Source organism: Mytilus californianus, unplaced genomic scaffold (assembly GCF_021869535.1).
Source record: "Mytilus californianus isolate M0D057914Y unplaced genomic scaffold, xbMytCali1.0.p SCAF_5, whole genome shotgun sequence".
NCBI classification, from domain to species: Eukaryota; Metazoa; Mollusca; class Bivalvia; order Mytilida; family Mytilidae; genus Mytilus; species Mytilus californianus.
In genome coordinates, this window is record NW_026262701.1 from 46,582,138 (window position 1) to 46,609,070 (window position 26,933).

Sequence of the window (26,933 nt, forward strand, 5' to 3'; positions counted from 1 at the left end):
TCAAAATTCAATATTTATAATATTCAACAATTTTAGAAAAAAAACAAATAATTTTAATAAGTTTTGGCATCAATTAGAGTGTCAATTCTTCTTTTGACACAAATTGCAAATTTGAGGTCATGGATGGATGATTGGTCCTAAAGGCACATCTATTAATTTTTCCCATGCATGTACTGTATTCTGTAACAATTCATTTTTATAAACCATAGTCCTATTATCCTCAATACCTGTGTTAGCATCATTTGGATTTAACCAGTCCCTGTAATGATGCATGCGAGCGAATTCTGAATCAACAAAATGGGCTTTAGAACCCGACCGGTACCGCCATATATTGTGAATTCCTACAGTATCGATTTGTTTTGGGTCAATAATATATTTAGATCGATGGCTTTTTCCCAGTAATTTAGATTCTCGCTTTTGCTTCAATAAAGTGTTCATTTTATATTTTTGAGCTTTATCTTTACCTTCAAAGTCTCTCGTTGTGTCCGGCCATTCTTTTCGAAAGAAAAAACACCTAAAAATATAAGCACCTGAACCTTTCGGAAGAGCTTCCATCATATCGGACCAAGTTAAGTGTTTTTTTGGTATAATAAATTCATCTAAATCTTGAAAGACAACGTATTTGCTGAGGTACATATTGCGATATAAACAGTCATTTAATGCTGCAAGTTGAGCAAAGTAATGAATTTCTACAGGCTCTTTTTTCTTTGGCCATGTATCAACCTTCATCGGTAGATTCCATTTTAAAACTTCAACTAATCCTTGTTCTTTATAATATTCTAGAACCCTATCCACATTAGAGTCTGTGCTATAATTGTAAAACACAAAATATTCTGCTCCTAATATTCTATTTAATTCAATCATTTCCACCAGCTCGTAGGCTTTACTGTAGCGATAATTCAATGGAGAAACACAGACGGTAAATTTTCTCTTCTGTTGCTGAGGGTAAATTATTGGCAAGATGTTTGATGGAGATTTACAATGATCGGTTGACAATGATACGGCGTATGGACGAGTCGACTTTGGTAATGGACATGTATAAAATGCAGCACTGTATCTGAAATGAGAAAAAAAAGATAACGATTTTGTTTGTTTGATTGTTGTTTTTTTTCCTGTTATCTTAAAGCATGTGCATCATTAAGTAAGTAAATTAAGTAATTTGTACATTATGTCTGGGTTTTTTTTATTCACAAATTGTTTGTCTATATAATGGAATTGTATGCAACTGTCATACAAGTGAGTGGTTTAGCTAGCTATAAAACCAGGTTTAATCCACCATTTTCTACATAAGGAAATGCCTGTACCAAGTCAGGAATATGACAGTTGTTTTCCATTCGTTTGGTGTGTTTGAGCTTTTAATTTTGCCATTTGATAAGGGACTTTCCGTTTTGAATTTTCCTTGGAGTTCGGTATTTTTGTTATTTTACTTTTTATTGTATATGTTTTTGTTTCATATTTAGAATTGTAGATTGTATGTGCAGTGTCATACATCATTTTTTGTACATTTCCTTTCACAATATCTAATATTAGATGTATGTGCAGTTCAAATGGTCTAATTTGACATCTACTGTTACAGTTTTACAGGTCACTGGATCTGATCACTCATACATAGAGTTACAAATGTATTTCTACAAGGGCAACTAAGACGAAATATTAACAATCATCATATATTGTTACATGAATTCCACACAGGGACCACTATCAACGTTAATACACTAATAACAGTGATGGGAGATTAATTAATTGATTGACTGCTTGATTGGTGGATTGTTCAAAAAGATGGTCTTTAGATAGAGGCCGGAGTTTGGCATTACGACAGTCCGCCTTACACGATAGAGTTGTGTTTTTACGTGCTACTGAGAAATTGACATCTGCCTTCCTAAGTCATCAATTTAAATTTCCGATTCCGCCAGACTTGACGGAACGTATCTATTCATCCAAAATAGCCAAACAAACACCCCCTCTGCATGGATTTAAAGCTTAAGAGGAGGAATCTTGATGACCCCATTTATATACCCATGTGAACCCAATGGATTAGATAGATGACTAACATACACATGATAACGTATTTGAATCCTAAATGAAAAACAAAGGATAATACATTCTAGACGAGGACGCGGAGAATCCTGCTTTGTGCTAGTCTGATCGACAGGATGAGTCGAAGTTTGTATTCTCTTCCAAGTCGGTCTACTTTTAAAGTTAGCTATTTCTTGCAAATACCATATGCCCGGATGAGAAGCAACAAATTAAGATTTAAGAGCATGGCTTAATACGAATTCGGTTCGAGCGCAAACTCGGGCGAACATGCTATATAAGCACCTGATTAATGACAAACTAAAGTAAACTACTATTTCATTTCATATCTAAATAGAGGACAAACCTTTTCCCTCGGTTTTCCGGCATTGCTTTCCTTTTTACTATAGTTTCATTACAATTACTTAACGCATTAAGCGAAAATTCATTGAAGAATCGACACTGGTACTGCACATTCCTATCTAACAAACTTTTACGGGTAGTTGTTGATATTATACTTATAAGATCTTTACTGTGATAGAACGCAGAAAATACATAAGTCATATCGCAAAAACTAACATTCTGCCATAACGGTTTAAGAGAAATAGTGGTAAATAAATTCAATAATCCATACGGGTTATTAGAAAGCTTATTACAACCTTGATTATTGCTTGTAACACCACGATGACGCCATGATTCCTTTGAATTGTCGGTGAGATCGAAACTTGTAGCAGTATTTACATGTTTTAAATCTCGTATTTTCACAAGAAGAAATCCAAGAAAGAAACAATAAAAAGTAACTCCACAAAAAATAATACCGTAAAATAAAGCTTTGAGGCGACGTCTGCCCATTTACGATGATGTCGTCTGCAAATGCTTAAGCATTTCAAGAAAAAGAGATTCCAGGTAAAATCAATCACTGAGAATTATTTTAGTCATCAATGTTTTCCTATGAAATAAGGTTTTGTGAATTTTCCTTCCAGAATATTTACATCCATTAATATATCAGAAAAAAACGCAATCAATATGTTTTCCGAATTTAACTTGAAATATACTTAAGCCAATGTAGTACGGGTGATGTTTAGAACCGTTATCCTCTCAACCTTAACCAGATCAATTTACATATATACTTATTGTATTATTTGTCAATATAGGATCCAAAAACAAACAGATATTGATATTTATATTTATTTAGGCTATTTTCTTATTGTGTACAATTATTAAAGGATTTCAAATAACACGACATTCAAAGAATGTTTGGGGAACAATTTGGGATTAAACTCGGTATATCCTGACAAAAATATAAAAGCCTTATTCGTGTTTAATTTATAAATCAAAAGTTGTTTTGGATTGTCATTTTCAACAGTGTTTCCGATGAACTCTTTTTTAAAGAACAAAATAGGGATCCAGTTTCTCCTTATAAACCCAGATAAACCCTATGTCATCAGATCTAGTCATCGGGACAGAATGATTTTACCTTGGATCCTAACCTACAGGTAACTTATGATTTACCAAACAAAAACGATTCCTTTGTGTTTTTTTAAAAAGTTGTAATAAAACTTAGATTAATACATTTAATGGTGAAAATTGTTTTACCGGCTATCATGAATGAACCATTATTTATATTTACATATACGAAATTCCCAACGCAATGCTAGACTACAATTACCTCACAGTTTGTAAGAAAGGGAAAAGGGGATAACTGATGATAAAACGGAGATTTCATTTTTTTTATTCTAGTATCCTTTGTTTTGTTTTTGTGTATTTTTTTCGGGGCGGGTGGGGGGTGGGGGTGGGGAGTTTTTTTTGTTTGTTTTTTTTTTTTTTTTTGGGGGGGGGGGGGGGGCTTTTTTCATTTTGATTATTGCATTTTATTCAATTATATAGATTTTGGTCATATTTTTAGGATAATAATTGAAATTCATGTAATAACAAAAGTTATTTTGGCAATTTCACTCTTAACAGCTACAATACGCCTTATAAGATTTACTTGTGTTTCCGCTATCCCTAACTCAAGATTTGTTTGTTATCTTTGAAACAGCATTATTAAAGTTCGACTGTTAATTAAGTTAAGTCCCCTTATTAAATAAGTCAAAAACTTCAAAATACAAAAACTATTTGCCTTTTTAAGTACCCACACTTATTTTTAGCATGTTAGCGGAAACACAGGTAATATCTTATTAGGCCATATCGAAGACTATTTCCTTATTATAAATAAAGGTAAACAAAATGGTGTTAGTTTAAATAATTAACAAGAATGTGTCCATAGTTCACGGATGCCCCACTAGCACTATCATTTTCTATGTTCAGTGGACCGTGAAATTGGGATCAAAACTCTAATTTGGCATTAAAATTAGAAAGATCATATTATCATAGGGAACATGTGTACTAAGTTTCAAGTTGATTGGACTTCAACTTCATCAAATACTACCTTGACCAAAAACTTTAACCTGAAGCGGGATAGACGGACGGACGGACGGACGGACGAACGGACCAAAAAACATAATGCCCATAAATGAGGCATAAAAAGTGAAACACGAATGTTTTTTTTTTTCAATTTTACCAGACAACAAGTAAATTGTAGAACATTGTATAGCTAAGAATTGATAACATAAATTGTGTCAAGCCCGATCAGGTCAAATTAATTAATTAATTACACCGTGAAATTAAACAATAAAACTAAATGGAAACAATCCTTTTGCACTGCAACAGAATGATTGATTAAGTTCTTGAACCGTTACGGTAAACAATCACAACTCAAATCCATAATCAAAGCAACAACAAACAAACAAAAAACCCAAAATAGAGCTAAGTAATTATGTCGGACAGCTATTTAAAACCACTTAAAAATTTATAAAATAAATTGGTGTGACCTAAGCAAAGTTTAACTATTATAAGTACCACCTGAAATGGAATATATTTAAAATAGACAATTAAAGTAACTCCAGTCCGTTACAATTATATTCCATTAGATCATTGGCTTAGTGTATCTTTATTTTGTAAGTAACGTCCTTCAAAATAAGTATTTGTATAGACGTTTTAATTTTGATTTAAATTCCAAATAAAATTTCGCACAATGCGCATGTTCAAGGTTTTTTTTTTAGTAAGATCGAGTAAACACGTTTGACACCTAGCTATTATATAGTATATTGATTCCATCTTAGAGTATATATATATATTTTTTTCATTTTATAATGGGATCCTCCCCATAAAATAAACAATTTATTTTTTTTCGCTCTGATATCTTTCATTTTTTTTTTCAAAGATAAATCGTGAAATTCAAAAGTATTTTGAAAGCAACAGTATGGTATATGAACGTTTCGATTCTATAAACTGGGTTAAAACATACTATTAAACATAAAAAACTTTAACGTCGTGCCTTATTTGGGACAATAAAAGCCTATGAGCCGCTTGATTCCAATCGTTATCTTTCCGTCAAAGTGTTTGGCTGTAGGTGACGTTATTTGACCTCATTTGTGCGTTTGTTGGGCATTAAATCTACGTCAGTACGTTGAGCTAAGGGATGAATATTCTAATGGGGATAAATTCCATATGGCTGCTTCGATAACTATTTTTAAAAGATAAAATTAATATATTTCTGTAGGCAGGGCTGGATTATGTACAAAAGAATAAAGACAAGTGTTTGAAAAATGTCAAACAGTCACAATTTCTCTATCAGTTCAAATATGCAGGGATCCAGTTAGCCTATAAAACGTTTAAATGACGTGAGAATCAGCGTACTAGTATAGTAAAAAAAGTATTTCTGGTAATCGAAATGATATGAATCAAACGTGGCAATGGTCGCTGATAGAGCATATCAAACACTGTCTTAATGAGCACTCAGGAATGTCGTTTCCTAGGGAGGAGGTAATTTCCCGTTTTTGTTTCAGAAAATTTACTATTTTTATTGCATTTTGAATTTTTGACTGTTCTTCCGTATTGGCAAATAATATTTTGTAATACATTTCGGTAAGTCTCTCCGCTTCCACTTTTGAAAATACGGAATCCGCCATTGCTGACCTTGATTTATCGTGTATATTCTTAAATATTTTTTTCAAAAGAAGCAAGGTCAGAACTTCTGGTAAAATTGACCTAAAACGATTTTAGTTATTTTAATGCCCTTGTTATTATACACATTTGCAGTGTTAGCATTCTTGGTGATGATAATCCAAAATCAGTCTACAAAACTGCAAAATCCTGTACTGTACTTTTATAAGAACGTGAAGAGATTAATTCATTTTAATTTCCCGTAACGTGTATGAATTCCGCCCACGGTGTAAGGAAGCAAAAAAAAAAACCCAAAAAAAAACGAGTCTGCAATACCGACTTTATTGATTACTTGCTCTAATTTCTTATATGCATTGATGACTTCCCTTATCATATATGGATTTCATAAATAAAAATTATTTATTCATTTGGCATTTCGTTTGGTAGAGTTTTTATCTATAGCGTTTTCTTAGATGTTGACCTTCACGGAACAAGATAACTTTATTTTTATTTATTTTTGAATATCATAAAATTTACAGACTTCGCAAAAGTGAAAGGTAAAATTTACTTCGTTCAAATGCCTCATGTTGCATTTTTTTGGTAAAGCGACATAGTGAATTCACAAACGGCTACAGTCACCATTAAATCTATGATACTTATTGATTGATTATTGCTTAAACGAGTAAATTCTTTAGGTTGACGAAAAAAGGTCCATTACTTAAAACTGTTTTATGACAATTTTGCTTATCGATAGATAAAGACTCAATTCTAAAGTAAAGTGCTAAAACACACCACAAGTTTGAATTTTGGAATATATTTGAATATTTGTATAAACGATATTTTATCTTTATTTGAATAGTTACCAGGCATATTAACACTAAATATTTCTGCAAATATCAATCAAACTGGTACATTCTTGTAAAATACGTTTAACAGTTTACTTGTCGAAAGGTAAACATTTCTTGAATTGCTTATTTATTCATATCCCCACCTAGAAATAACACAATTAGGTAGATCATATCAAATTTAATGTGAATGCTCAGATTATCACTATGAAAAACAATAACCCGTTAAATTGTAACAAATAGTCAATATGAAAATGTTTAGCCAACTTTGTAAATGGCTTTAAATTGTAATCATTAGTCTTTGACTTTGGTAATTGACGTTTTTATTTATAAGTTATATCATTTAGTCCCACACATGTATAATGGTCGTGAGCGTGAAACAATAAAACTCGTAGCAAATCCTAAATTCGTTAATTTTTTCGAAGTTCTGGAAGCAAAGGAAACAAAAATACAAAGAGTTTTTACGACGAAAATAATGAAAATTACTTCACAGTAAAAATAAAATTAATTATTTTTTCATTAGATTTAGCTCTTGCTCAACTAGCAACAATCATATATTAGCTAAAATGTGTTTAGTTATTAAGCTCACACCTAACCCACATATTCGAATAGTTCAGCTTCTTGGCAGAACTTTATGCTTCATGTCATATTTTAAAATTTACATCCAATTAATTTCTCCTATCATTACTTTTTTTTGTAACTATCAAGGACATTCAAAAGTTGTGGGTTGAAAGGATTTTCTTTTTTTGGGGGGGAGGGGGGTAACGACACAAGCACAGCCACAAGCTTCGTTGGTATGTATCATACTTGCCGGTGATTTACCCTGAATTCTGGTATTCTAAAATATTGCACTTGAAATTCACTATCGTTCAATAATAAAGTATCGTTAGCATCAAAGAAACAGCAATATGCAACTGGTTTACGGTTCACTAATAAGTCACATATTATAAATCGGGCCAGGTTTTCTATAACGAAAACGGAATATAAGTATGTATCACGTGTAACAAACTCCCGCCATTTATCGAACCTCCTAGCAGCATATCCAGAATTTCTAAGAAAATTGTCCAAAGAACAACATTCCTTAATGGAAAAACCATTAAAAATATATCCAAAGCCCAACAGGTACAACATAAACACCATTATCCCAATAATGTGAACGTTACTGCAGCGTGTCATTGTTGACGTTATGATTCGATCCGTTAGAATGTTGACTGAATTGTGTTAACGTTTCAAACTTAACATTTTCGTAAAATTCGATCCATTATAATGTTAATTGAATTCTGTGATACTGGTTTTATCAGAATATTTTTATGCCAGAAAATAAACGAATCTGTCGTCCGAATGTTTATATACAAATATGTGTGCAGACAGTTAATAAATTAACTTCTAACACTTTGTTAAATAAATTTATTAAGTTGTGATCTTAAATATCAGTTTAATTGGATAGATCATATCAAATTTAATGTTTAGAATATTCAGATTATCCCTATGAAAAACAATAACCCGTTAAATTGTAACAAAAAGTCAATATAAAATGTTCAGTCAACTTTGTAAATGGCTTCAAGTTTCAATCATTATTCTTTGACTTTGTAATTGGCATTTTTTATTTATAAGTCCCCACATATATAATGGTCGTTATATATGATACAATAAAAAACTTGGAAAAAAATTAATAAATTATTTTTTCTTCGGAAATACAAATACAAAAAGCCCTTACAAAGAAAATTTGAATAATTATTTCACAGTGAAAGTAATGTAATACTTTTTCATTCGATCCCTTGTGCTCAACTGCAGCAATCATATATATTAGCATAAAAGCTCACCTTACCCACATATTTGTACATTAATAATTCAGTTTTTTAGCAGGAATTGTACTTTAGTGTTGATTTTAAAATTTAAATTCGACGACTTTTCCCTTATCGTTAAATATGACACAAACAGAACAGATTGTCGATTTTTACGAAGGTTCACGATTGATTGTAGTAGGTGATAAAAAGACCAGGTTCATTTTAGCCGAAGTATTACCTTGAATTTCAACATTATCATATCGAAAAAGGATTAATTTCAAAAGCTTTATGCTAAGTAAAACAAATCTCTTTATAGGAGTAAACTATATATAGGCTCCAAAAACGGCAATTTTGAGAGATATTTTCAAAACACACAGATTTTGTGCATTTTTCGGGTCTATTAGCTTGAGGAAAACCTTGGCCGAATCCTACTTTCCAAATGATATGTAACCAAAAGGTGCCAAGGTTTATATTAAATCCCTGGAAACAATATTTTTTTGAATCAGGGGTTGCACTCAATTTTGTATTACGATATATATTACTACAATTTCTCTGTAAAATTAGTAGTATTTTGCCCAGATTACAAAAAAAATCAAAATAAGGCCAATTTCTATCCTTCGGGAATAAACTCCTTTGAAGCCAGTTATTTTACTTTCTAGTATTTAGTTTTGCTTCATGAAAGTATTAATAACTGGTAATAAAGCAACACGAATATTAAGTATTACATAAATGTTGGCTCGTTTACGTTGCTCAACTCTACATTTACTGCCTACAATAATTGGTGTGGTGTTTTTATAGGGGGGGGGGGGGGGTGAGATAGTTAAATTTCAAAACTTTTACCGAGCATTTTAGAATTTTAACTATCGAGAGTGGATAAGTATTGTACTACACGGGATTAAGTGGTTGTATCCCTTTCTCTAATGATCCAAATGGACACTGTAGCTTGGGATCCTGAACCAACCTTCTCTTCGCGTCAGTGTCGAGCAGTTAGCCAGAATCCCAGGCAATGTACCGATTGCAATGTTCCGAATGGATATGGCGGAAAAACTGCTAAACACAGCATTTATCTACTTAAATTCAAATCAAGAAAGTATACGCTTTTAGATTTTTTACTATTCCATAAATAAGTTATTATTCGTTGTATTTGTACTTTGTCAAAAAACAGCAAGATTGCATTAAATGTAATTAGATATCCTGCATCTATCCTGCTTTACCATAAAAGAAGATCAAATTGCTGAAAGTCCCCCTCTATCCTTTTGCATTAACCATAATAACTTGGTGTAAATTAAAAACACACAATCGGGCTAACGCCCTCATGGATGTATCTATTAAATCAAATGCCGATCTACTAAGTAATAATAAAATCTTGTTTTCACACTGACATGTTATAAGATAGTTTCTCAACAAAATGTATATACATGTATATACATGTATAACACCTGGAGAACACTTTATATAGTGCTTAATAGATATGTATGACCCTCGGCCTGCATACATGGTTGTCCCGTTTTCAATATAGCGCTTGTTCAAATATTACATTTGTTACATGGGGGAATAAGATATGTTTACTTTCACTTTTCAACTTTAAGTACATTTTTGTGTAATTCAAGTTGATTTATTTATAAATTCTACTAATGCATGTTTATCATGTAGATACTGTATGGTAAATACAATAACTATGAACAGGTTGTCTAAAAGAATTCCAAGCTGTTTCGAAGACTTATAATTGGCGCTAAAAAGAATTAAGAAGGGAAGAACACAGAAAAATTCAGAAACTTTATACATGTAACTGTTTAATATTTGATAAGCTTGCAGTTGGGATTAGGTTGGATTATGGGTGGTATATATATATATAACCCGCTGCATTTATTTGCACCTGTCCTAAGTAAGGAATCTGATGTTCAGTAGTTGTCGTTTGTTGATGTGGTTCATAAGTGTTTCTCGTTTCTCGTTTTTTATATAGATTAGACCGTTGGTTTTCCCGTTTGAATGGTTTTACACTAGTAATTTTTGGGGCCCTTTATAGCTTACTGTTCGGTGTGAGCCAAGGCTCCGTGTTGAAGACCGTACTGTGACCTATAATGGTTTACTTTTATAAATTTTGACTTGGATGGAGGTTTGTCTCATTGGCACTCATACCACATCTTCTTATATCTACGTACAAATCAACCGTTGGTGCAATGTTGAGGGGGGATATATTGGTCCTATGCATGTCATATTTCATTTCTAACATATGTTGAACCAACGTTAAACCAACATGACAGGCAAACATTGTCTCTGTTTGCTCTGAGATCAGTCGACAACAAAGTTTACCAACCATAGGCCAAGCGGCGCAATAAGACTCGTTGGCTAAGGATGTATCGATCATCGCCAAACATACTGCATGTCAGTGACATATTTATATATTTACCGTTGTCAAATTTGAAATATTATACTAGCTTGGATCGGTCAGTGCCGTTTATTGGGAATGTATTACCACGCAATCGTTGTTGTAACATCTTAACTGTCGTCACCTTTGAAATTTTAGAGTTGTACCAGTTCATATCGCACATTACTATTTTTATTTGAAGCATATCTTTGCAGTCTCTGTTGTAAATAGCTACATAACCTACGTCATGTTTAAAAATTTTAGAACTGTACAAGCGTCTCTATGATGTTCAGTTTTGACTGTTTAATTGTATAAATTTCAAGATTGTTATAGTTTTATAATAAGACTAGATTGATGTGATTCATTTTACATCGTGATCATACTGATGAAGGATATCTGTTATCCGAAATATTTAACATTTGTTCATTTTATTATTATTTTTTGGTGATGTTGTACCCTTTTAGACTTGTTATATATTATATTTTGTAGTGTACTGTATCATAATTATATGATCCATCGCCCCGTAAGATTTATCGTTGGCTATTATTCAGTCATTTAATATATAAATATATATATATGGGTTAAAAAATGAACTTCCACGTTCGGTCTGCTTTGTATCGATCTGATGAGCTATAAAGTCCTTTTCAACCGATTTTTATACATGTTGTTTGTTCTTATGTTGTACAATCACACCACTGTCACAGGTTAGGGTGGGGGTTGGCGCCTTCAAACACCGCCACATTCTTTATTTATTTTTCAAATGAAATACTGAAATCATGTTCTTACATTTTTCAAAAAGAACAAACTATGTTTTCACTTCCCTACTGTAACTGTATGTTTTAAATTGAGAATCAAATAAAATTGAGAATGGAAATGGGGAATATGTCAAAGAGACAACAACCCAGCCAAAGAGCAGGTAACAGCCGAAGGCCACCAATGGGTCTTCAACGCAGCGAGAAAATCCCGCACCCGGAGGTGGTCCTCAGCTGGCCCCTAAATAAAAATGTGTACTAGTTCAGTGAAAATGGACGTCATACCAAAACATATAAATGAACTAAAATTAAAAAACATACAAGACTAACAAAGGCCAGAGGCTCCTGACTTGGGACAGGCGCAAAAATGCGGCGGGGTTTATTAAACATCCTACCATTTTACACACACACAAACATTGATTAATGCCTAAACGACAAGGGTGTATGTACAAAATTAAACTTTATTTTCGGCGAATTACGGATACAGTATTCAGTATGGCATGTATAAATAAACAAAGTATGTGTGTTCATGGGACACAGATGCCCCCGCTCGAAAATATATGACAAATTCTGCAATTTTTCAATTTACAAAGAGACATAACTCAAGAACAGCAAACGTGACGCCACCCAAATTCAAAAATGATCTTTGTGTTTGGTAGTAATAAGCATTGTGGATAAGTTTTATAACAATTAGTTGGGGCAAACTAAAGCTGGGGTGTAGAAACGACAAATTTAGCAATATTTCCATTAATAAAGGGACATAACTCAAGAATGGTGAAAGCCACCCAAATTCAACCTTAATCTGTGTTTGGTGATAATAAGCATTGTGTATAAGTTTCATAGTCAAACTATAAAGTTAGAGAACGGAAACTAATTCAAGTTGGACGTACGGATGAACATACAGACGGACAAGGATACCATTTAATGCCCCCTCCGCCACGACGGGGGCATAAAAGTTACGAACAATATGTACTTATATGAAAGATCCGTAAACACATCCTCTATCTTAAACAGAGCAGGAAGTGGCCTTACTAATAATTAATAGATAATACCATAGAACAAGATAATCTGGGTTAGAAAATGATAGTAATTCAACGTCTCAAAGAAAATATACGCCTATCTCTTATGCACTATAATTAACATTTTGTTTTACATTCTAAAACTGCATATATCGCGCCTACCCGTATCCATTCTTTTTTGTTCTGGCAATTGTTGTAGTAACAACAACCATCAGCAGAAACCATTAGAATGTAGAAAAGATAAATCGTTAAAGAAAGAAGTTTGTTTGATGTTGGAATCCCCCCCCCCCTTTGGATTCTGCTTTTTTTTATTTCATATACGAACGAGAATTCAAAAAAGGATATAAAATATAAAAAAAACAATGATAATAAAATAATAAATAATAAACTGTTAACACAGAGATATGTCTCACCTTTTTGTTATTTCGATAATGACTGAAGGTAAAGGGTTGAACATGTACAATCTCCATGGAAATGAGATGTGCCAATACTAATACAACTGCATACCAAATACCATTGACTTATCATAATTCGTTCCCTTTAAACAAACCTAAACACAAACATTAACTTTTAAACTATGTAAAAGTTCCAAAATTAATGAACCATGATGAGGGGTGGGGCTATATAATCTCAATGGAAATGAGACTTGCAAATACCTATACGTTTGCATACTAAATATCATTGACTTAACATTAGTGGTTCATATTAGACTGATCTAATCACAAACTAATACATGTAAACTAAGCAAAAGTTTCAAAGTCAATAGACCATGATTGAGGGACAAGGACCAAACATTCTCCATGGAAATGAAATGCTAATGTTTATACAACTGTATACCAATGATCATTGACCTAGTTCAAATGGTTCCCCTTAAACTGATCTAATCACAAACTAATACATGTAAACTGAGCAAAAAGTTTCAAAGTCAATAGACCATGACTGAGGGGGCGGGGCCAAATAATCTCCATGGAAATGAGATATATGCCAATGCTTATACAACTGCATACCAAATATCATTGACCTACCACTAGTGGTTCCCCTTTAACTAGACCTAATCACAGATACATGTAAACTAAGCAAAAGTTTTAAAGTCAATAGACCATGACTGAGGGGGCAGGGCCAAATAATCTCCATGGAAATGAGATGAGCCAGTGCTAATACAACTGCATACCAAATATCATTGCTCTACCGCAAACGTTATGTTAAAATCGTTTGATGTACAATTGGTTTTGGTAAATAATTGTCATTATACACATTTCTTTTGGTACTCTCTCGGAATATGGAATAAAACAATTACTGTCTTTTGTTTCGGTAAATAGTTGGTTTAATTGACTTTTGAAAAACTGATATTCACTTCGGCCGCTGGCCTCAGTGAATATTAGTTTTTCAAAAGTCAATAAAACCACATATTTACCTCATCAAAAGACAGTAATTGTATAATCTTAAATGTAAAATTAAATTTATAAAAACATATGCAACTATACCAGTCATAATTACGTTCGATAACTCTGCATGTAACTGGTTTAATTAGGATTATGAAAAATTTACTGGTAACCCGTGTGATGAATGATTTAGAAAATTGAAAAATATAGATATTTCACCTCGGGTTTCGAGTTTTTTTTTTTAATATAAAATAATACCATCAAATAATTTCTATAAGAATCGGACCATACTAATCTACATAAGTCTTGTCAAAACTTACATGATCTTACATCGTGATTAGGTGCCGTGTTTGTTTTCTTTGATCACGTTGATGACTTAATATCTCCTTAATCAAGCTATGTCCTTGGGTATTATTAGAGTGACAATAACGTGTCATATTTGATTGCAATATAAACAGTGAAATTAAATTGTGTTATTTGCATGGGCAAAATAAGTGTCGAACATCGTCTACGTTTGAAAATTGTTTGGTCGCCATTTTGTTTCGTAACTTCGAAATTTTATCAAAACAAAAAGCATGTATCCACATTATCAAAAAGACAAAATATTTGATTCTATGCTGCTTTAAGGTAAGACAAAAACTGAAAACGCATGCATCCAACAGTTTTTTGATTGTCATCGTAAAAATATTACAATATATATTTTCACAAGTCGACCTACGCTGTCAACATGGTCAATGTAAACAATGCATGGTTGATGCATATAAATCTTTGTTTTGAGTGCGAGAGACTGTTTCTAATAAATATATTAAATTAAAGGTGAAATAAGAAATTTCTAAAAACAATAAGACACACTTTAATAAATATTTCACAAATTACTTTTTAATTAATTGCTAAATGAATACATGTCGTGTCTTTGTTCACTTCCGACATCGGCCGCCATTTTCAAAATATTGTTAACGAATGCCAAAATGTAAACTTTTCAATCAAATTTTGAAGCAAAAAGTTTGTTACCTAAACTGATTTGGGTTTCGATTTCATTTAAATGAATGTGTTGTCGATCTTTTTAGGGGTTGGAAGGATATTATTAACAAATTATAAGTTGAGAAAATTGATCATATAAGAAGGTCCCATTGCAATTTTATTGAGTTTTAACGAAGAAGTCAACGGAGGCTGTTTGGTTATGTCACCTCCATTTTCAAACTTAATTTGAAGCAAGAAATCATATTTCTGAACTGAAACTTAAAACATTTTTAATTGTGAAAATGAAAATACTATAAAACGCGGGGTTGGAAGGTAAAATATACAATGTAACAAAAAAGTTATGATCGTTTAATCTATGTAGCCCGTTCATTTTCATTGATAATCAATCGGCCATTAATGATATACAACTGAATTGTAAAAGTCACGTGATGACCGCGATAGTTGGATATGGAAAATAAACAATTAAACTGGCGTAACATGTGTATACTGAAGGATTGTTAAGTGAGAGAAAAAGAAGAAAATTATTATTAAAGAGAAAAATTATCAATCAGAGAGAAGGGGTGGTAGAAAAAAATCAAGATAAGAAAATTAAACATTTTTAGGGTCAGTTCTTGCTATGCTTACGTTACATGAATGCAAAAATTTATGTCGTTCAATGGCAATTCGTAATAATTTCCGTATAAAAACTGCAGTTTTTCTTCCTATAAATTTAAAACATGGTATTATGAAAAATAACGTACTAGCATAGGTGTAGTAAGTCAAATGTTTATTGTAGAAACAGAATAAACAATATCAACTATTGTTGAATTATGAATTGCCATTGACAGGCAGAATTTAGTATAACACGTTATGCTAGTATAATTAAATTCAAAAGAAAACAATAACATTTTCAATCAATCTAAAATTACTATTATATTCGACGTACCTCAGTTGTTTACCTTCTGGTATGAGTGAATATTCGGCCCTTACTTCAGTGAAGTTTGACAATGGTGATTTAGAAGTATAGAAACAACAGTTAATGTGGTCCTTGATGGAAGTACTTAAAGATCCGACTATACGAAGAACATGTAATTTCCTCAAATCGCCATAGGCAGAAAAATAATAAAATTTCACAGAAGTATTATCAACCGATCTCCAATATTGCAAATTATTTTCTAAAACATATCTTGATGTTCCAACTAATTCAGTTTTAAAATGAGTGTGTGGATCTTGTAATGTCGTGTTTGAAATTACTGTTGATACATGTATTTGTGACGAAACGTGTACTGATTGACCATTTATATCGAAATGAACATGAGCTCCGGATGAATTTCCTAAAGTGTCACCACCCTTTTCATGCACCTTGTGTACTGTTTTCCATATGTTCAACAAACAAACAAAATAAACTGACATGAAGAGCACTGTTAACTTCTTTTTTTTCATGACGTCCACGTTCATGTACGTTAAGGAATGAATTAGGACGCGGATACGTACTTTATACGGATTACAAAAAGCCCCTGAATGTCAACATAACACAATGCATCTTTATAGTATATATGTTTGGGGTGTGATATGTTCTTACTAAAAATCCTATAACATGTAAATAAGTTACACGTAAAACTTTTAGGTAAAACAAGAAATGATGTTTGTTTTAAGATATGTCATCTTATTGATCATTAATGGAAATTGGGAATGTGTCAAAGAGACAACAACCCAACCAAACAGCAGAAAACAGCCGACGGCCACCAATAAGTCTTCAACACAGCGAGAAAATCCCACACCCGGATCTAATGTAATGTATCTTTTCAATTACGTTTTATTAACAACTTATCGATTTTTATAAAGTCAGCCTGGAAATTTTTTCAAATATAAAAAAGAAGATGTGGTATGATTGCCAATGAGACAACTCTCCACAAGAAACCAAATGACACAGAAATTAACAACTATAGGTCACCGTACGGCCTTCAACAATGAGCAAAGTCCATACCGCACAGTCAGCTATAAAAGGCCCCGAAATGACAATGTAACACAATTCAAACGAGAAAACTAACGGCCTAATTTATGTACAAAAAATGAACGAAAAACAAATATGTAACACATTAACAAACGACAACCACTGAATTACAGGCTCCTGACTTGGGACAGGCACATACATATAGAATGTGGCGGGGTTAAACATGTTAGCGGGATCCCAACCCTCCCCTAACCTGGGACAGTGGTGTAACAGTACAACATAAGAACGAACTATAAAAATCAGCTGAAAGAGGCTTAACTCATCAGATGGATAAAAATACAAATACTACAAATACAAGTGGACGTGGCCGGGTACTTGTACATCCAAACAACAAAAAGACACTAAGTACAGATCTGAGAGTACTCGCAGTTACTGACAGCTAGTTCAAAGCCACTAACAACTAATAAAAAAAAATCATGCATCTACACTGTAAAAACAGTGTTTAGATTCTAAACACAAATCTAAACACTTTTTCTGTGTACGTTTTGAAACACGTTTAGCATCTAAACATGTTTAGATTTTAACAAGTGTTTAGATTTCAACAAGTGTTTAGATGTCAGATGTTAAGAAATGTATGCTGTTTAGACCTTAGAACTGTAAGGCTACTAGTACTATGATTTTACAGGAACTACTGGTGGTACAGCACTACAGATTGGATACTAATAGTGCATTGTATAATATTGTAGAATATACAATTCAAGTGTACAAATCTGCTTAAATGTTCTTGCAATTATTTTTACCATCATTTGTCCTCGTCAATACAGAATACTAAAGCTAGAAAAATGCAGTAATGATACTAACAATAATAATAGGGTTACACATTTATAATTTTTATTCTTCCTGGAGGCCTAAGAAAAGTCTGTAAACCATAAGACCAAGTTTAACCCACCATTATTTTTAAAGGAAAATGCCTGTACCAAGTAAGGAATATAACAGGTTTTTTTTTCAATTGTTCTGTTGGTTATGTAGTCAAGTGTTTGATTTTGTCAGGTTTTATGGACCTTTACCTTTTTAAATACAATATGGAGTTTGGTTCTTCTATTTTTTTTTTATTCCAGACTTGAGGATAACATACAATCTATTCAAATTATTTCAATATTTTATTTAAAAGTCTCACTTAAAGCAAACAAAAAATACAATTATAAATCTTGATATAAATGTACAGATTTATGAGAGACAATAACAACTTTACATTATTTTCCCTTGATAAATTTTAACATTTTCATCACCAATTTCATAAGTGTTAATAGATTTAATAAAAAGAATTTGCCATAGATAGCTATATAGTCATTAACAGGAAAATGTAAAATCACATGAATTTTATCCTCAACAAAACAGAAATTGTCAGTCCATCTCCTATTATACAGGAATTGTTCATTACGGAACAATCTTCTTTTGAATGATAAAGGCTCTTGGTGAGCATCTTTTTGGTTGTCAGGTGAACTTTTGTAAACTGAAACGAAAAAATGAAACCTTCAAGTACATGTACATTTGTAGTGCAACAGTCACTTATTCTTATATCAAAATACATTAAACAAGGTTCTCAAAAGATTCTTGCAAAAGAAAAATACAAATTGTAGTTAAAAAGACAATACTTTAAACCATGTACACATCAATAGACAAATAAATAAAAGGGAACAATATAGCATGTAAGTTTTTTTATATTTTTAAAACAAAATCCTCGATTTCTGAGAGCTACAGCCTTTTCTCTTATTTATAATATATTTTTTTTAGAATTACCATTTTTTCTATTTTCAACAGGATAAATACTAGAGTATGAATTAACCTTCATTTTTCAATCATATTATAATGTATTATAGTTCTTTTGGCTACTTAATCAGTGATCGGGAAGGACGTGCGCCTTGCGCCAATTGCGCTTATCGACCAGAAATGGCGCATAGAGTGACAAATGTAAGCGCCTGTGTGGCGCATGATATTTTTCACTTCGTTTTGAAACGTTGAGATATCGTCAAATGGATTTCCGATCGTATTACGTGCCGCCATGTGTGAGTACACAACTGTGTAGTGTTTACTCCAATGATAGGAGCACCTATATATTTTTGGGACGTCTCGGGTGTTTTCCTATGGTAATAATAGCAACATGCGGTATGACTGATTACCCAAAAAACGTAATTAACCATCATTCATGATATAATTTTTTATAAACAACTTTAAATTTGTGAAAATTGGCTAGTACAGGCGAGAATTCTTCTCTAATTATAATCTTTTAAGTAAGCTTGCTATTATTTCGATTGAAAAATCCAAAACCTTTTTATGAATAGCATAGTATTTGTCTCCATAAAGGGGGCTTAACTGTCCTTGTCAATTTTTTGGTCTTTGGCTCGTTTTGACATTTTGTAAACATGCCTTCAGCAAATTGTTGTTGTGTCTTATCAATTAACGTTGCTCTCTACTGTTATTCTTGTCATCGTGATGAAGTAATAATAATACAAGTGCAGAGGAAATGCCAGAAACGTCCTCTAATACGGAACGTCTGGAATAAGTATGGTATTGACGAAGACCCAAATTTAATGTAAAAAAAAACATGAACATGAACAAGGGAACAGTACCAGTTTTAACATTGTAAATAAAGGTTACCGTAAATATTCCCCGGTTTGGAAGAAGTTATTGTATATTCATTGAAATTGAAATTACAAAATCACAGGAACAATATCCATGATATTAATTAGAATGATCATACTTGTAAGTACAGTGAAATATACACTTTTTTTATTTTTTTTTATTGTAAACAAATGGCCCACTCATTTGACAACATGGCCCATTAATTCTAAAAATGGCCCATTGAATTTATTTTTGGGGGGCCTGGGCCCATAGAGAAAAAATGCTTCCAGATCACTGCTTAATAATATACTTATATATTTTTACTTACATCTGCTTTTGAAATTAAGTCATCCTTTTCTTTCTTTGTTGCTTTATATCTGATCTTTTCTTCAATTTGATCTATATTCTAGGGATTTCATTCCCACTACTGTGTCACAGTCCTATAAATACATACAAACAAATTATTAAATTTATTTACAGGTTAAAATAAAATATATTTATAACTTGTCGGTTTATTTTTGTCTTATGAGTTTGAATGATCCTTTGGTATTGTCAGTTTATTTTCAACTTATGATTTTGAATGTTCTTTTGGTATTTTTAGTTTCTCTTTGACAAATGTAGTGTAACTATAATTTCAGTGTTTATATGTGTAAAAGATGTTGCACTATCGGCCATTGGGATCTTATTTCTTGCAAAGTTAAAATACATGAAACTATGATTTTATGTACAGGGACGAATACTGTTACCTATACAGTATGTAAATAAAAACTCAATGATGTTTCACTAACAAAATCAAAGATACATACATTAAAATGTGTGCACAGACATGATAGACTGACTGTTACTTCTGAAAATTCAGTGAACTACAACGGTACTAATTTTGTCTAGTCCAAATAATTATGACGTCTTGAAAGGCTATTTTATTTTTTTGCTTTGAAGTCTTACAGCGACGTCACAATGCATTCTTAATAGCACGAAAACCCACGAGACGAGGATACAAGTCAAGACCCCCCCCCCTTCCCCGAATTAAATGTTTGCTCCTATCAACAATATCAGAGTCAGAACAATGAGGGGAAGGGGGTCCGGACACCTTAAAGAGATACATATAGGTTAACAGTTTAATGCACATATTCCTAACTAAGCCTGTTTTGTGCCCCACCCCCTTTTTACGAAATCTGGATTTGCTTACCTTCCGCTGCTGTAATAATTGTTAAGCTGGTTTTTGATTCCGTCAATATTCTAACAAGATCTTCTGTATCTGTTGCATCGTCCATAGATATATTTCCTTGGTCGATGGGATCCATTGTTTTAAATTTTGTTTGTCTTTGGCGGGTCTGAAGGCGTCTGTATCAAATTACCAAGGAAGATAACTCTGTTCGTTAAATAAAATCAGATCATAGTCGGACAACGACTCCGGAAATTAGAGAAAATATTCACTCATATCTTCCTTATAAATACTATCAAGATTCAGTAAAAGAAAGTAATTGCTTAACATAAAGAAATTTTAATTGATAGTAAATCTATATTCTTACAACACAAAAAATGGCCGCGGAACTCAGTTGGGGAAGATGATATGAATTGTTCTCATAAGTAGCTCATACCAGGAACATATATATTGACTCATACTTGGGACTGATTTGTAAATATAATTATCTGTCCCATAATTTTCATTTCAATAAAACCGAGATAGTGTCACAGAATACGTTGGATTATGTAGGAACATAGAGTAAAAAGGTGAAATCAGTAATGAAGTGGTATGTGTTTAGGTGTTTAAGAAAGTGTTTCAGAAGTGTTTAGATGCTATTTAATGTTTAGCTTACTGATAACATTCACAGATAATAAAACTGCAACACGTTTAAATTCTAAACATGTTTAGGTTTCAATGTGTTTACGTGAATATCCGTTTAGATCCTAAACGCTTTCCTAAACACGTTTAGATCTAAACATGTTGTAGATGTGTTTCAAATCTAAACGCCGTTTTTACAGTGTAAGACTAAATTATCAATCCGTACATATCCAACATCCAATGGATTTAGTGTAAAGACGTCATAAACAGTCAGAGAAAAACATGACCTTGTGCAATGCCAAGATACAGGTATCGACAGATTGTAGATCCATGAATGTGTATATGTATATAACAATAATATTTAGTTTGCTTTTAATTTACTGATAACAAAATCAATATTAGTACCAATAAAAACAATATTTAATTATCTAATTACAGTGTTTCTTATGTGACTTTTTTACGGTAGACTGATTTGAGATGCATAAAAAAAGACAAAGGCCAGAGTTTTGAAGGAATAACACGTGTGGCGAGGATATAACGATCATCAGGTTCAATATTGTCCGGTTTTCCAAATACAATGACAAAAAGTTTCAAAAGGCAAGAATTGAAAACGATAAAATTGGTACATGTATGTAAGTGACCACTGCTGCAAATAATCCAACAACTGGTACAAAATATGAGACAATGTCATATCATGTTTGAAAAAAATGAGAGAAATTATATCCTGGATATCGATAATCAAATCATTCAAATATTCATAGAAGAATAAAAGCAAGGTCGAAGTTATCAAGATTTAGTTTTATTTACTTATTTTTCATTAATATATATGGCCTAAAACAATAATCTGAAAAACAGTTTTTTTTAATTTTAGATCTATACTGCAGACCTTTTATGATCAACATGACTGGTGGCAGTAGTGAAGAATGATCTACTTACCCTTCCGCAGCACCTGAGTTCACAACCTGTTATTTTGTTATTATAGTATTTTGAGGACTGATGTTTGTTTATATCATCATGTTGTCTATTTGTTTTTCTATGACTTATAGTTCCCCCTTGAATCTCGTATTCATTATTTAAGTTATCTTATTTCTCAAATAATTATCTAAATTAAGGTACAAGATTTCTGTTAGAGGCTTTTAACTAGGTTTCAATATGCGTTTGTTCTCGTGTTTATAGGATTATCTTAGTCGTCAAAAGGTCAAATGTCCTAGAAAATTAAAAATTAAATGGTCAAAAATGTAACTAATTTTTTTTTTTTTTTTTGTAAAATAGTTGGGCTTTTTCGGGGGGAGAGGCAAGAAAAACTTCTATCAAACTTGACTTTCTGGTGTAATATATACCTGGATGGGTGGTAGTTGTACCTTATATTTTGATTTTAAAATTACGTAAATTTGGAGGACGTATGATAGGAGACATTATTCAAGTTGACACCTGAAATTTCAAAAGTAGTATAATTGTTCAACCTTCCAAGATTATGTTAATTTTATTGCTAAATAAATAGGTTGCTATAATCTGACATCTTTAGTGCATATTTACATGCATGATAATATCTTTTTGGGTAAAGCATGGGCTAATATATAAATATTAATCACAAGATCTTAATATGTGTTTTGGGGCAATTTTTACAGTTTTGCAGAAAATGCAAGAAATTTCAAGCCCTAATGGAAATATCAAAAAAACAATATAGATATATACTGATGATTGACAGTCTAATGTCTTATGAACTACTGAAAATTTGTAAGTCGGATTTATAATAAAATTAGATTTTCGAATTCAGGGGGCCAACAAGTGGCCTTATCATACCTTCTCCTTTGGTGGTGAATCTGTTCATTTCGCAATTATTTGTCGATTTAAGATGTCAAAGTGACTGTTGTATATAGAAAAGTACTAACTCCAAAAAAAATGTGTTTTTGGAAAGTCAATTTATAAGCGCCAAATATGATTTAGCTATATTTTATTAATATCTTTACAAAAATACGTTTGAAAATAATGGGGCCCCTGTGCTCAGTGAAATTCGTTCTCTATAAAAATAAGGAGACGTAAGTATGATTGCTAAAGATATTATGTTATTTTATCAATACAAAATTTTTCATATAAAACTGTTCTTGAATTTTTGATAAACATGTCATAAACCCGCTGTGTTGTATTGTTATAATCACATTTTAAACAGTGTTTGTCTGCATGTGTTACATAATCATATTATATAATCATATTTTAACTGATAAAACAAAAAAAAAAAGATAAGGAGAAAGAAAGAGAAAGATTTGTTGTATTACTCATATATTTACAAAATTTATTGTAACCATTGTAATCATTCATCCTGTTGTAGAAAATCCGGTTCGACATAGATTTGAAAGTTTTTAAACTATGAACTGGTTTGATTGTAGTCTGTAATATATAATACTTTTATCTTTCAACTCATCAAGTTATTTCGTCTATATACCCCCAAAGACGTGATTTCTTCTTCTTTCGGTTAACTTGGATCATTTCTTTTTTTTTTTGCAAACAAAAAAAAAAAGACAAATATAAATATGTATATTAAATTATGATGCAATTTTTAAAGAACACTTTATATTTCGACTATGGAAACGTTTATCATACGTTTTATGCATCAATGGCGGATCCAGGGGTGGTGGAACCCCCCCCCCCTTTTTTTTACGATCAATGCATTTGAATAGGGACATATAGTTGGAACCCCCCTTTATCCTGGGTTAGGACCCCCCTTTTTATAAATGGGTGGATCCGCCCCTGTGCATATAGAAGACTACGTATACAAAACGGTCAGGACCTGGGGACCGGTCACCGCAGTACTACAATTTAAGAAATATGACGCGTATGATGTTACACCAGAGCACCTGACATCCCTCTCTGTTTTGATGGAAGTTCGTTTTACCTAACATTTTGTTATGTCTGCGTTGTTTGTATGCCGGGGTCTTTGTGTAGCTCTTGCTTATATTTTTCAACTTATTTGGATCTCTCTTTAACAAAGTCGGTTTGATATTTTGTATCTGCTAGTTAGATTATGCCATCCCTTCGTGTTATTTTTTACATGTTTTGATTTATTAACTAGGGTATTGTTAGTTTGCCAACCAGCCGATCCGATCACGATCTTTTATTTTCACGTTATTTTATCACAAGACTATAGTATGTCTTGCATCTGCAACTGACTGAACACTGTGTATTCGATAAGAAGTTTCGAGCTGGTAAACAATCTTGAGTTCTTAAGTTGAAAAATGAAGCAAAAAAAAACATTATATTCAACAAAAATTGTTTAACATTTAAAATATTTTTGAAGGTCATTTATGAATACACAAATCTACCGTGTTACATAATAGTGAAACTATGTTTGTAACCATACGGAAAACTTTAGATAAAAGAGAACCGAAAATAAGTGTTATTAATCAGGTACACAGGTGTGATTTTCAATTGTGAGCAGCTGAGCATGTCGACCGAAGAAGAGCTGGGCTGATATGCATATAACTACTTAAGTTAAGATTTGTTCCGAACGGACGGATTTTTCTACATGTCCTACGACAAATTAGTAATACGATTACATATCTTAACTTAAGTGGTTTTATGCATATCAGCCCTGGAGTTCAAATACTTTATTTATAATTTACTATCCCGGATACATAGCGGTGTGTTAAATCGTCAGTTTTGTCAGTTGATGTATAATGTTAAGTTTCGAAAAACCACCCTCAAATAAGGTGACACTGACCTTCATCTCCTGAAGCAACTTCAAATCATAGCTAGAAATTATCTTATGTCAGTTATTGCTTCCTATTTAGTAAAAAAAGTCAACTATTTAACATTGACCTTTATCAATAATTTAGATAAAAAATGAAAGGAATAACTGGCTATGAGATACACTATTGTAAACGACATCTTCAGGTCCTTGTTGAATACTATATGACGTATAAGAAAAATAACGATTTGCACTGCAACATTAATTTGTTTAAATACTTTTTACGCTTGTATTTTTTTTCTGGCAATTAATTCTAAAAAAGTAAAAAAAACCTATTTGTGCAGATGCAAATTTAGAGAACGTTGGCTACTCTACACCCCTGTATGTCAAAGAACTACGTACTGCTTAGAACACTTATTTAGTTAATTGTTAAGCCAAAACCAATTAAATAATCATATATATCTGAAGAGCCGCTAGTGTACTCTATGCAGACTGGGCTCCTTATCAAAACCAGAAGTCTGCATTTGTAAGCAATAGTATTACAAACATACCTTAACCCTTTATGTTCAGGTAGCACAGTGTAATGAGCTACAATATTTTTTTCAGCAACCCTATCTCCTCTGTTCGTAAAGAAACAACACACTAAACTATCTGTCAGACCTTTTTGAATTGTCCCGAACAATCGGATGATATTTGATGTATGGGCATACGCCGAATAATAAAAAGCTTTGTACGGAATCGTAGTTACGTTTCTCCAGTAATGTTCGGGTACTTCGATGAAGCTCTCATTTTTCGCAGAATTATTCGGTTTTTCTACCGTGAACACATGATTTTCGTTATGAACTTGTGGCTTATTGGAGTATTCCGTCTGATGAAAATCTGTTGACCACAAAAGTAGCATACAACTGAAGTAGAAGCAAAAGGCACAAATGAACAACCTCGATGTTGATTTTTTCATGCTGAAATTTTATTTTTTCGGCGATCTAAATGCATACTTCAAGTACAATAAGGCTCCTATAAACTAGAAAACACAGATATTTACCAATGATGATCCAACATTGATGTAATCCAAAATAATATCCGGTAGGTTTTTTCCTAGATTTAGTTCCGTGTTTCAGTATATATTGCAAGCCCCGCAATAGTACCACAATGGCAGGTAAGATCTCTATACATGCATTGATCGATTGTTGTATAGGTATTGATTTTATAGTTCCATTACAATTCCTATAAATTATAAATACATAATAAGTTTAGATTCCATGAATATATATTGTCACATTTGCTCTCTATAATAGGTCTAATTAATCAGTTTCGATCTAGTTGTCGGTCTGAAACGTAAACTGTGTCCCAATAAGTATTCCTATACATGTACACAGGTTACGTCGGGTGTGTTTAAAAACATTTACCTTTTATAATGAAATGGTAATACCGTAGTCGTTGTAATCCATAATACCAATAATCCAAGTTAGTATATTGTTTATACATTTAAATTCATATTGCATGCAACTCCTATTTTGCTTGTTAATACAGGTTTGTTAAAAGTATTGTTGATCGAGTTACGGGTAGTTAAACATAAGATCAACAATGTTGCGATTGTTCTGACGTGAATGTGTAGGTCAGTGAAGTTTCAGGTTTAAATATTAAAATATTTCCTTAACTCAATTGTTATAACTGAAATGTAAATGATGCTATTAATAAATACTTTTACTTAAAATTATTAAACTGCAATCCGAGTTCTGAAATACTAGACCATCTCCAACAGTGCTTGACAAG

At 32.2% G+C, this 26,933-nt stretch overlaps 1 protein-coding gene and 1 long non-coding RNA gene across 3 annotated transcripts; both read right to left on the reverse strand.

Moving 5' to 3' along the window:
- On the reverse strand, positions 1–26,933 carry LOC127702339 (beta-1,4-galactosyltransferase galt-1-like). Of its 2 annotated transcripts, none has more exons than XM_052206474.1 (2): positions 25,712–26,933; positions 1–1,057 (listed from the first exon to the last, which is right to left on the reverse strand). In XM_052206474.1, exons 1-2 carry the CDS (start codon positions 26,116–26,118, stop codon positions 118–120), a joined length of 1,347 nt encoding a protein of 448 aa, XP_052062434.1. In that variant the 5' UTR covers positions 26,119–26,933; the 3' UTR covers positions 1–117. The 2 variants fall into 2 exon arrangements, with proteins under 2 accessions (XP_052062434.1, XP_052062435.1); XM_052206475.1 differs by lacking the exon at positions 25,712–26,933 and adding an exon at positions 2,381–2,653.
- On the reverse strand, positions 18,209–21,423 carry LOC127702340 (uncharacterized). Its single transcript, XR_007982379.1, has 3 exons — positions 20,879–21,423; positions 20,018–20,129; positions 18,209–18,580 (listed from the first exon to the last, which is right to left on the reverse strand). It is a non-coding gene; the product is annotated as an uncharacterized LOC127702340 (long non-coding RNA).

Coding starts and splice junctions, on each gene's coding strand:
- LOC127702339 (XM_052206474.1), bottom strand. CDS start 26,118: ATGAAAAAATCAACATCGAGGTTGTTCATTTGTGCCTTTTGCTTCTAC. Junction 1,058..25,711: donor CCTGAACATAAAGGGTTAAG/GTATGTTTGTAA, acceptor TTCTCATTTCAG/ATACAGTGCTGCATTTTATA.